This window comes from Diplotaxodon limnothrissa, linkage group LG1 (assembly GCF_057381915.1).
Source record: "Diplotaxodon limnothrissa isolate DT_005_m linkage group LG1, D_limnothrissa_male_GT1.1, whole genome shotgun sequence".
NCBI classification, from domain to species: domain Eukaryota; kingdom Metazoa; phylum Chordata; class Actinopteri; order Cichliformes; family Cichlidae; genus Diplotaxodon; species Diplotaxodon limnothrissa.
Window position 1 is genome coordinate 42,889,682 of NC_140596.1, and position 13,206 is coordinate 42,902,887.

The window sequence follows — 13,206 nt, forward strand, 5'->3', positions numbered from 1 at the left end:
GCCAAACCCCCCCCAAAAAAAAACAAAACTGTTGAACTAATCAAATTCAGCTAATATTACTCTTAACATGCCACATTTTTTCAGTTTATTATGTTTATTATGTGTTTATTATGTTACTTTGTGAATAAAATATGGGTTCCTGGGACTTGCAAACGATTGGTTTCTTTCCAGTTTAATTGGGGTTGTAATATTAGCACAGCTGTCATACAGGGTCCATGGAAAATGGAAATGGAAGCATAATGTTGCCTGGAGTCAGCTTGTATGGAGCTGGCTACATTTTTGACTTGTTTTACACTAAAATATGTTGTATGTCAACTGGCACCATTAAAAGTATACAGTGTTAGCACTTTTGTAATGCATCCCAATACAGGTAGTAAAGACACTGAAGCCTTTTGTTGTGATTACTAAGTGAATTTATGGAAGTGTATTCAGAGACAACAGCATGTTGCGCTAAATCGGTCTTAAATCCTTCCAGATAAATCCTATACCACTTCCTCTGCCCACATACACTCAAATCCACCCATAACTCCCTTGCACCTCACACTTGGAAGCCCTGTGTACAACAACTAAATTACTACACAGATAAATAAATAAACAAACACCTTACCTCATACGACCAGACACACTGAACACCTGCAAATCTCCTGACACACCGGCCCACCTCCACATCTTCATGGGTAGTGTACATCTCCTGTAAACACTCTCTGATATGGGGTACCATCCTCTTAAGAACTTCACGGCTCATGATGACGCCTGGCCCACCCATACAGAAGTTCTCCCCAGGCTCCAGAGCCAGTTTCCCAAGCTCATCCCGGGCCCCCATTCCCGTTTGACCCAGAAAGATGGCCTCACTACTATTGAGGCTGCGCAGGAAGCTCTCGAGCTTCTCACTCTTGATGTAGACATCATCATCAGCCCTCATAAACCATTCATACTTATCCAGGTAATAGTCATGCATGTACTTAAGCATCATGAAGGACTTCTTTTGGGGAGGGTATGAGTCATCTACATTCTTCAGAGCCACTATCGGGATCGGTATGGTGGTGTCAGATCCTTCACTGGAGAAGAACTCCACACGACCTGGAATTGTCTGTGCCCATGTCCTGTAATCAACACAGACAAAAGGAGAGGACTGGTGTTATGATGATATGTCTAAGACAACCAAAAACAAGTGTGTATTCTGCAGAGGACACCACTAGGTACATTCATCTGGATATGGCTGAAACAGGTGGCACAGTCATAAATGTTCAGCATTTAGAAACCAGCGGCTATTTCAGAGGTAGAAAGCTCATATTTTAGTGATATTCCTAATTTGCATCATAACCTTCCAATAATATTCCTGCTAAACATCAAATATTGTGACAATAACAGTTTTAGTCATTTTGCCTCTGTATAGCACCACATCGGAGTTTAAATCAAACAAGTTATGGTTGAAGCGCACACTTCCGGCTTGAATTCAAGAGGTTTAACAACATGTAACTGTTTATCAATTACAGGCCTGTTTTGGAGCAGGTCCTGCTTCTTTGGGGGTATTCCTGTCCTCTGATTGTCTTCAGTAACAATTTAAAACAAAACAAAGCCAAAAAAACCATCTGCGTGTGTGCCAGAGAGAGAGGACGTGAACGCCTGTGTTTGTCATATAACGGACTTGAAAAGTGAAGGTGAGACTGCAGTAATCCCACCCCATGAGAGCCAGAGGCAGACAAGGAAATGCCCAGGAGGCCCCGGACCTCCACCGCACCCAAGAGAACCGAAAATCCGAGGATAACAACCACGCGTCCACCGACGCCCACCAACCAATTGTTTTTTTTAAAGGTGGCAGACATTTCTCCAAACTGTTGTGATCTAGAAATACATTTCTATATTGAGTAGTGCACAAACTGATTTTCTGAGCAGTGCATAGGGCAGTGAGGACTGTATGTCACCTAAGATGCACAGCTTGGCGGAGGTTGGGATACAGCAGCTAAACCATGTGGATCAGTCTTCACATATCCTCTGGACAGGTATACACGATCCCATATCATACATATAGTTCTTGTAGGATTTGCCTGTGCAGTAGGTTACAGCATAGGCATATTTTGAGTCTGTAAGACCCATTTTGAACATCCTTTGTCCTATAGATCTGAGAGAGTATATAGCCCTGCAGCTTGGAAGAGCCAGAGAGTAAACCACTGACCTTCAGGACTGGTAGACAAACTGTTCTACCTCCCAAAGTGACCACATACTACAGAATATTATACAAGTGTTCTATGTATGAAAAACTAAAATCTTAATTCTGAAAACAAAAGCGTTAACTGTTACAAAAGCAAACAAAGTAGAAAAACAGATCACATAACTGCAGCCGACATTAATACAAAATAAAATAAAAAACAATACTGTGCAATTTATTTTGTATAGATTCAAATTGTGTTGGATTATTGGGAAACAACTTTCTAATGTGAACAAAGGACAAAATAAACAAAACTGAAAAATACAGCGATTCTGTTATTTACCTACCACAAAAAAATAAAAATCAATACATTTACACACAGAAAAGATCCAATAGTGTCTCAATAAAGCGAACTGTGAGGTTCATCTCCAGATCAGAATTCTTTATTAATCCCTGAGAAAAGGATGTGGGTTACAGTTGCCCCAAGAGTGTAACAGTAACAGACTAAACTATTTAAATAACAGAATGTTACAGATTTGACAAATGTTCAATTCAAACTGCACCAATATATACAAATCGCTCAAATATAAATATCAAGAATATTGACAACGAATATTACAGCGGTGGAATATATATGATTAACATTCGACTCTAACCTGTAAACATCGTCGTGTGCAGAAAGGCTGCAACTACTGCAGTGTTTACAGTGTGTTAGATGGAGGAGATGTACAGGGAGCCACGGGCAGGAATGACTTCCTGTGTGGTTCAGTGGTGCTTTTTGGTGACCTCAGTCTCTCACTGAACGGGCTCCTGTGAGTAGCCACAAATCCGATACGGTAACAATGTTTGACTTTGCTGTTCAACTGTTTCTTTAACCTCTTTACAGCAGGGCACAGGCCGTCTGACAGAAAGGTTCATGGCTAAAGAGTTGGCAACCTGAATTCAATTACTTTAAAAACATGCTTAAAATCCAACATTTTCAACTGTGCTTACTGGTATAATGTCCTTTAGAATAAAATGGGCGGCTGCATTGGTGATATCACTGTGCCACTTTATTTTATCTCACAAGGCATGGACTGGGAAAAAGTATCTGTGCAAATAAAATTCGGTATTGTCTGTGGATTGCATTGTGCACGTATATTGTCAACTGCACACTGTGCAAGGGTGGCACTACTTAAGATGTTAACATTTTATGGTGCTACCTGCCTTTTTGGGAACACACTTTTGACACAGTTTGCAGAACTCTGCTTCTTTGTCCAAACGGCCAAAAACTCTCCACGTAACTAAAGTCCTCTTCAACAAGTTCCTTGTCTCTTTAGCCTTAATATTCGACTTTGCTCTGTGGCTACAGCAGGCACTACTAGATGGGAGGTTGGTGGTTCGATTCCTGGCTGCTCTAGTCTACATGCCAAATATCCTTAGGCAAGACACTAACCACAAATTGCATATTTGCTAACCACAAGTGTGGTGTTGCATATCTGGCCAGTGTACCAGATTGGTGATACAGCCATTTCTAAAGTTTCGATTAGGTTTATTTGGGTTTTTTAGTCTAATGACGTCCTCCTTGTGGGTGGCTGTAGCTGAGGAGGTACTAACTGTATTCACTAGAGGGTTGGTGGTTCAATCCCTGCATTATCCAGGGCACATGTTAAAATGTCCTTGGAGGTGCAGGTTTCCCGTTTAAACAGTACAGTTACGTAATGACTAAAACTTGCAGCATTGTTTGCCAGTAGTGCAAATGCTCGTCACTGAAAGAGTGGCCACTGGTACACTCACTGGTGGTGAGTACAGAGTACAGCACTTACGATCTCACTTAGATTATCTTTGAGTTAGTGATATCACAGACACTCAGATACTGGTGAATGATTGCTGAGAGTGATGGAATCAACCTCTCTCTGACACGAGGACCTGGAGATTTAATACATCATTAATGAAAGAACAAGATTTCCTTAAATAATTCAAAAACAAGTGGGTGACGTATTTAGATAGTAATGACCTACCAGCAATATCGCCATGTGTTCTATGGGAAGCAAGAAAAGCAGTAATGTGTGGCAAAACATTATCTTACTGCTCATATAAGAAGGAACCCCACCCCCGCTTGTATTAGAAATAGCACAAACAATTCAATCATTAGAATATACCTATGCTCACCACAAGAGCACACATATTTAACAACCTGAGAAAACTAGAATAAAATGAAATATTTAACGAGAGAACAAAATTTCTGATGCAAAGGCTGCGTTTGGAGGACTTTAAACATAGTAATAAATCTGGAAAAGTCCTTGCTAAAGAGCCTGTTAAAGCTATAAAAGGAAGAAAACTATTTACTCTATAAAGGATTCCACTGGGAACATTACTCATGATCGACAACAAATAAATGAATCTTTTAAAGACTTTATACAGATGAATCCCTCCAACGCTGACATTGCAAACTTTCTTAACAATACAAATCCACCAAAGTTAAATGACGAACAGATTGTGGTTCTGGATTCACCTCTTTCTACATCCAAATTCCATGAAGCCCTACGGCGTCTCCTAAACAATAGAGCCCCAGGACCAGATGAAGTAAATTAACAGTCCTGCCTCTGAATTGTAATTCTCGAAATGCCACAACTACTCCACTACAGTCAGGTAACACTAGAGCTCTAGGTATAAATTGGCTGGACCTAGAATAATAGTTTTGTGAAAAAGCCTTTCATCAGCTCCACGTAGGTCACAATGTATAAGGTCATTCATGTGGCTTTGCTGGCTGTAATGCAGCAGCACCGCTGTGGACGTGGGCACCCGACCTGGGGCTTCCTTCTTATACTGCTGGGATAGGTGTGCAGAAGCTGTATGGATCGGACGGACTTGTCACTGTTCGGGTGTCATAGGTCACAGCGATACGAGCAGGTACAAAAATGTGATGATGTCTGACTGCATGCCGCTGATTGGCTGGTCGGTGGCATCATTCGATGAGTCACAAGAGCGTCTCATTTACAAAAATCAAAACCACCACTTCCCGTGTCACAGACCGGGCAGCGGGTATATTCTTGCCTCGATGGCCACCTTTGTTGTACCTTTCATGTCGCATATTAATTACGCCACCAACGCTAAGCTGCATTACCGTTACAGCGACCACGCACATGAGCTGGTACTTGATTGTAATGGAAAACCACTCAGAGTAGGTCCTAATGGAAAAGGGGCTTAACACGCTCTCTCACACTACAAGAACATTGCTGATTTGTACATCTCTGCATTTTGGAATTTGTGTTCCAGATGCTGTAGGTTTGTTTTTTCTTACCAGAGTACTCCATCCTTTTATTTCATCTCCCCCTATCCCCCACCTTTCTTTTTTCCTCCCTGTCCTGCTCTTGTGATGATGACATCTGCCTTAGACATCATCATGACAAGACAAGAAAGCTCCTTACTACGTATGGATGGTTTCATCTCACGTCCAGCACCCTATAACTGTACTCTCCGCCGAAGATAGAAAGCTGAGGACAAGTGAGTGCCAAAAGCACTATTCAGGATAAAACAACATAGATCCATTAGTACTTCAGGAAAATGGCCATAACTGTTCATGTGCCGCTGCACGCCGCGTTTCACCGGTCAATAGAAAAAGTAGCCAATCCTATGGCTGGACCAAAGTTGGATTGAAAGGTGCACAGGAACAAGCCCTAAGCACAAGAGCGATAGAGTCTGGGGTCTACCACACCAGGCAAGACCCCAGGTGCAGCCTGTGCAAAGATGCACCTTAGACACTTCAGCACAGACAGGGCATACTGGAACACCATTACCAAATGGCTGGCATAGCATAAAGGAACATCTATGCCGAGTATGGTCTAGATGTCCCAAGGTCAAAATGGGATACACACCCTAGGTTGGTTGAGACTGACCAAGCTAAAATCCTGTGAGACTTCCAGGTATAGACGGGCAAGCTGGTGGTAGGTGACCAATATGACATAGTAGTTGTGGATAAGCAGAGGAAGACGCCCATTGTGACGATATAGCTCTACCAGCAGCTTGAGAAATACCAAAGGCTGTGAGAGTTAGAGAAGATGTGGACATCTCAACTCTGGAAACAGTAAGGAACAGCCAATCAGAGGAAAGTTAGCTTTTGTCTGTATATGGTATTATTTATTAAATAAGTTAGGAAACCATGCAAGTGCCTCTTTCTACAAACATACACACATACAGGGTGTCTATGTACCTACACATTATGCCTCAATATCACCACAACCACAGTCGAGTTCTGTGGGAATTACTGGCCAGTAAAGGACAATAAAGATTATTTCAAACTGTAAATCTAAACGTTTTAATGACACTGAAACTGATGGAATATGGTTCCTCTCCAAAAATAAACATAAAAGCAAAAGTAATCTTTAATGTAGAGTAACCTGAAAGGTAACACTGCTACACTTCTTTTAAATACTTACCCTTACAACATGTCAGACATTATCTTACACTGTATTGAGCTGCTTTTTGTTCACTGCAGTCACAGTTCCATCTTTTTTCTTCACCATTTATAAAAAACAAAACAAAAAAACAACATGTACCCATGTGCTCTCATCACTTCCAGATGAACTACAGTTTTTGGCACACATGCTGTCTACAGTACTGTGGTACTAAAGAAAGAAGAGTACTTTCCTCTTTTCTTTCCGCCTGGGTCGTGGCCTGAACTTTCTGTTGAAACATTTTTTATTTTTACTTCTCCACTTGCTCATAAAAGATTATCTGGCTGTTGGGTTTTACTCAGTTTTCTCTTTCTTCTAAATTGTAGGGTCTATACCTTTTGATACGAAATGACTTGAGGTTGTTGTGAATTGGGACTTTGTCAATTTAATTGGATTTAATTGAACTGGACTTACAACTTTAAAAAGGAATCACCGTCCTAAGCACAGCAGTAAATTAAGCAAAATATGGCTTGAAAAGCGAAAAAGCAAAAACTGGGTTTATGGTATTACCTTGTACATGTCCAGACTTGAATCCAATTGAAATTTGAAGTGGGCACTACATGCAAGTAAAGCTCTCAGAAAACTGGTCACACTTTTCAAGCCTATAACAGAGACTGATTTTTGATGTTTTTGTTAGAAATATATTTTTAAAAGTTTAAGGTTTTTCCTGTCTGTTTGCCATCAGGTATGTCTGCTTAAAAGGGTCAACTGTTTGCTAATATGTTAAAACAAAACGAAAAGAAGAAATTGTGATGAACTTCGTCGTGATCCAGTTTGATTATCTACAGCTGACGATCTCGTCTACCTCCTCAGCCACGACCAGTCGAAGTTAAAGCAGTTTTACTCTCCATACGAGCTGGTAGCGGACAGAACATTGCTATACGTGTCACATAATGTGGCATATTTGTGTGCTAACATATAAATATCATTATGTTTCACGTTATAATACGTATAGCCGGTTAACTGAAGAGGCTACTGTACAAGAGGCCCGTGCGTTTCCAAGTTTAGTTCTTTTATATTAAATTGATAGGTTCGGGCATTGTTCTGTAAGTGGCGTCACATACCTGTGTGCTGCCACGGCACGGTTGTTCAGGTACTTCTGGGCAGTCATGACGCCAACAAATAGGAAATTGTTCGATCTGGAAGCAGATTTCTCAGTCGGCGGTGAACCGTTAACTTCAGGCCACAAGACTCCCCCGTATTCTTTCCCGAGACCCCCGTTGAGCCCACACCCGGCAGAGTTGGCTTTTCTTTTCTGTCCAGCTTTCTTCAACTCACTCGCCTTGGGTAAAATCAGCCTGGAAGCCAGTGTGAACCCAACAACCAGTCCCAACAGAACACTAAACCAGGCTCTTCGACTTCGACCTGCCATTCCCCCAAACTTCATTAGCTCTGTCGGTAAAAGCGATAAGCAAGACTCGATCGTCTCGATACAAACACTGAAGACTGGGTCGATAGAGCTCGTTTTCCGCCAGAAAACCGGGCTCACGCGCAATCTCTCATGGTAGAAAAGCCCTTTTCTTCCAGATGCCTACGTAGCATCGCAACAGTCTTACTGAAGCCGTCACTTGAACAATTCTCTGTCGTTGGTCCTTCGGGCGATCAAGCCGTCCCCCGCTGTCGATCATGGACGAATTTCACAGCGATCGAAAAGCGCAGTAGCTTTTTATCACTTAGCGTTCAGTAGTGGTCCGACTCTCACCGTTATCTAGACATGGCAAGAATGTCTGTCGAGAAGAATGATCGCGAAGGGTTTAACAGTGGTTTGACCCAACGGCAGCTCCGTAGAAATCTTCTAATCGCCTCCACCCCCGTGGGCCCGACGGTGCTGCCTTTAAGCTGCGTGTGAAACCATACTCACACGTCTAAATTCATCTGCTGTGTAAATGTAGCCAAAGCGTAGCTTCTTTCTGCCATAGTTAATAACACTTTACATTAAAGCAGTAGTAGTTATATAGTTAGTGACTATAAGTGTCACTAATGCACGAGCTATTGCGTGAAACTGTTCTAACAAAAGTCACATTGCTTGATTGTGTACACACATGCTGATAATGCTGAGTGTGACGTGTAAAAGCCTATTAACATAAAATCGTTTTTCCAAGACAAAAATTTGTATCAGTATGTCATTTTATTACGCCGTCATTTATTAAGATCTGTGGCCGATAAAAGAACGAGTCACAATAAAGTTTTGAAAGTCTAACGTCCTTAAATGCAGCATGCTTGTTCTCTGAACTCTAGCGCCCCCAAGTGCTTGTGGTGGCGTTCGTCACCACGTCGAAAACTGTGCCTTGTCTTCATTGTGGAAGATTTTACAGCATGTTTCTTTTTAGGCCACGTCAATAAGTGACAATAAAAAGCGCTTCTGGCGTGTATTAAATTGACGATCTCTGTGAACTGCAACGTTCTGCTGGGAAAACCTCATGAAAGTCGTCATGAAAGACTCCTGGCACTCTTTTTTTGACACACACCACCCTCTTAAGAAACAATGGTTTCCCTATTTATCAAAAATGTCAAACTGAACATTCTGAAAGTAAATGACAAAAATCCTTTGTTATTAACAGTTTAAAAAAAATTAAGATTTATTTTCAAGATTTTTCTTGTTTGTGTTTTCAATTGAGATAATAAAAAATACTGAGCACAAAATATCACCATGTTTACTTTTAATTCTGCAAAAGTACACCTCCCATATACATGTCATTTCAATTCAATTTTATTTCTATAGTGCAAGTCGCACTTTATATTATAAGGTAAAGACTCTGCAATAATAGAGAGAAAATAACAAAAATCAGACGACCCCCAATGATCACATGTTTGCCAAAAGTGGTAAGGAAAAGCCTTATCGTCTGGGTTTTTCTTCCTGTTAAAAGGATGCAGTCGTAACAACCACCAGGCGCTACAACAAAACTGGCTCACATGAGGACCGCCCCTGAAGAGGAAGACCAAGAGTCACCTCTGCTGCTGAGGATAAATTCATCCAAGTCACCAGCCTCAGAAATCACAAAACAGCACCCCAGATAAATGCCACACAGAGTTCCAGTAGCAGACACATCTCTACATCAACTGTTAAGAGTAGACTGTGTGAATCAGGTAGCTGCCAAGAAGCTACTACTAAGGAAAAGCAACAAGCAGAAGATATTTCATCCATCCATTCGCTTCCGCTTCTCCTTTTCAGGGCTGCGGGGGGCGCTGGAGCCTATCCCAGCTGTCATAGGGCGAGAGGCAGGGTACACCCTGGACAGGTCGCCAGTCTGTCGCAGGGCCAACACACAGGGACAGACAACCATTCGCACTCACATTCACTCACACATTCAAACCTAGTGGCAATTTGGATTAACCAATTAACCTATCCCCACAAGCTGCATGTCTTTGGACGGTGGGAGGAAGCCGGAGTACCCGGAGGGAACCCACGCAAACACGGGGAGAACATGCAAACTCCACACAGAAAGACCCCGGCCTGATGGTGGAATTGAACTCAGGACCTTCTTGCTGTGCGGCAACAGTGCTAACCACCGTGCTGCGTTATTTCTTTCTATGTTTTAAATGAGCCATTCTACTATTAGAGCTTACTTATCATATAAATGCATATCATACATCATAGGCTGTTAGGACAATTAAACCCAGCGTGCTGTTTTGCACTAGCATCATAACTGCAGTAATCATCAAATTACTTTAAGTACTTTTGGGGGTTTTTTTTGCTTCTTATTTAGTTTTGGTCTGATGTGGTGTGGTGGTGCTTTCCCTGTGGAAGTCAGTTTGTCTCCATGTTCGTTTACTTTTACTGCCCGTGTCAGTCTGCAGCCCTTCTGTTATCACCATTGTGAAATGAGTCTAAACAATCTGACAATTACTGGATATATCACACATATCTGAAATAAAAAATAGCCAGCTGTCTAACACTTCTGTCACAGGTTTATGCTGTGACCACTAGTGCCTAAAAGACCTCTCCTTGCAAATAACAGAATAAAAGCAGGACACCTCGGATTTTAAAACAACTTAACTATAAAGTTTGAGGATCTACTGTAAGAACCAGTAGTTTTGGTGAGACAACCATTTCCACTGAAGGAAGCAGCACGAGGAGAGAGCAAGAATATGGAAAACATTAGTGCACTTCAAGTCTGCACAGGTGGAAGAGAAAGGAGAGCAAATCTTAGGCAGTCATGGATGAATTTATTTTGAAAGGGAAGGCAAAAATGGTGTGTTATGGTAGAAAAAATAAATAAATAAATAAATAGTGTATACAGTATACACAAGGTATACAGTCCCTCTGCTTGAACTGCTGTTTACACAACAGCACTATTAAGTCAAAGCAAATATTGATATGCCAATAAACATGCACATCCATATTCAAAGCTGCTGAACGAGCTGTCACTCATATCTGAAACTCAGAAGCAGCAGCTCCTGCATAATCTACATATAGTCTGCTGGGAATCAACTGTTCAGACAGGGAGACTCACAGAATCTACTCAGCACAAAGTCAGCTCCATGCTTCACAAGGCCGAGTTTCAGTGGCCTCCATTTTTCTGTCTGCTAGCTAAGCCTCAGCAGAACTCATTGTTGCTTCTAATCTTAAAGCTCAAGGATTGTCAAATAGTGATGCAATCAATTTTAGTTATGAAAACATATCGTCCTCCTGCCCTCGATGCAGTCCTTTTCTGGAACAAACAGTGTGATAAATAGAAATTGCTGACATCCACAGAGCTGTCTTTAAGCTAGAATTCCAAACTGGAGTAGATCCTGTTTATGTGCTCTTACAATGGCCCATAAAGTAGCATGCCAGTTTGGTTCTATTCACACAAATCTAGAAGACCTTGCCAGCTGACCAAATCATATATTCAATCAAGTGAACCAGTATGTGCTTCTAAGCCATCTGAGCATCCAATGCCGTTAGCTCTCAGAAGCTGCTGAGTGAGACAAAAAAATACTGCACTGAGTGGAACGTGTTAATACAGGACTTGGAAAATCCCCATGTGACCAAGAATTAGAGTAATCCCACCTGTGGAACGGAACTAGTGAATCTGTAAGTTAGACAAAGACTGTTAGCCTGTATATGGTGTTAACTAGAAGAAAAGACAACATCAAGAAAACCTATAACAACCATGCAACCTGAAGAGCCAGCTTGCATCCAGCAAAGTTGTTATATTATGTTACAGACCAAAACAAGCACGAGATGGGTGTTTGGACCCGATGCTAACCGCCCTTGTGATGAAAACCTACTCAGAACATGCATGCAGAAATATAATGGTGTGGTTGTTGGCAGGTGGAGAGCAGCACATTACAGAGTGTGCTGGTTTGACAGCCCTGCTGACCACTCAGTAAAAATTAGGATTAGGAGGAGGATTCAAAGCAGTGCAGCCTTGTGATTCCCATTAGCAGGGCTGGAAGTTTCTTTTTGAGCTGGCATGCATGGCAGGAGAAGAAACAGTCTTTGTACTGCTGAGGACAGCAGATCAATGTCATCCATCAAAAACACAACTACAGACTACGTCAGATGCCTTTATTGAGGGCTCTTTATCTGTTAACTACAGTTTAATGAAGTTCACTGGTAAAGAAAAGCTATTTATGGCATCACTTTTCTTCATACTTTATTGTCAGAGGCCAGAACTTTGTCAGTTTATGGTTCTGTGACAAACAAATTTATAGGCCTGATTAATCAGATGAGTTATAGGCATTGATTGTTAAAGGTGCCGTCACAGACTGTGGTTCTTTCCACAATGAGACTGAATTATGATAGAAAACGAGATTTTATACTATATTTGCTAACAGCCATTTGAAATCTCTGCTCCAGTAACAGCAGCCAAACACCGACACTGCCTACACTAGAAATCACAGGAAATTCTAGTTCTGACAGTAACAGCAAATAGTAAACACAAAACAGATAAATTCAGTGTGACAGAGGTCTGGATCTTACTATATCCCCTAACACTGGTGAGACTGATTCTCTCACCAGACACACTAGGACAGTGAGTAGATCCAGACTTGGCTGAATGCCTCTAAGTGCCTCTGGACAGCCAGTACGGCCTTTACTGCAGTGACAGAACCAAAGTAACAATTCTGTGGTTCTACTTTTGCATTTGAGACATCTTTTTTTCCCCCTCTTAACAATGGAAATTGGCTTCCATGCAACTAAGACCTCCAGCACCAGCTAGTTGAAACCCTCGACGCTTCAATGTGGCAGATATATTTTACTCTGTACATCGTTAAGACATAACATTCTTCATTGTTTTGTGAGCTTTAGAAGCATTATAGTTTTATGAGTAGTCAGACATTTGGAGCCTGGGTTGGGTATAATGTCCGTTAAAGTAACGGCAGGAGGAAACCACACCTAGTGACAATTTGGATTATCCAATTAACCTATCCCCACAAGCTGCATGTCTTTGGACGGTGGGAGGAAGCCGGAGTACCCGGAGGGAACCCACGCAAACACGGGGAGAACATGCAAACTCCACACAGAAAGACCCCGGCCTGATGGTGGAATTGAACTCAGGACCTTCTTGCTGTGCGGCAACAGTGCTAACCACCGTGCCACCGTGCTGCCCCCATTTATTTTAAAGAAAATACATCAAGAAACAGATTATATTAGATTTATATTTCAAATATGACAAGTGCTGATTTTATAGCAGC

The 13,206-nt window shown here is 41.6% G+C and overlaps 1 protein-coding gene across 1 annotated transcript in view; it reads right to left on the reverse strand.

Moving 5' to 3' along the window:
- Positions 1 to 8,330, reverse strand: part of chsy1 (chondroitin sulfate synthase 1) — a 29,328-nt gene extending 20,998 nt beyond the window's left edge. The window contains exons 1-2 of the mRNA XM_085358929.1: positions 7,650 to 8,330; positions 608 to 1,103 (exon numbers count right to left, since the gene is read on the reverse strand). Coding sequence (XP_085215055.1) covers positions 608 to 1,103; positions 7,650 to 7,972 — 819 coding nt within the window. The 5' untranslated portion in view covers positions 7,973 to 8,330. The remainder of the gene's footprint in view (positions 1 to 607; positions 1,104 to 7,649) is intronic.
- Positions 8,331 to 13,206: the final 4,876 nt, after the last annotated feature.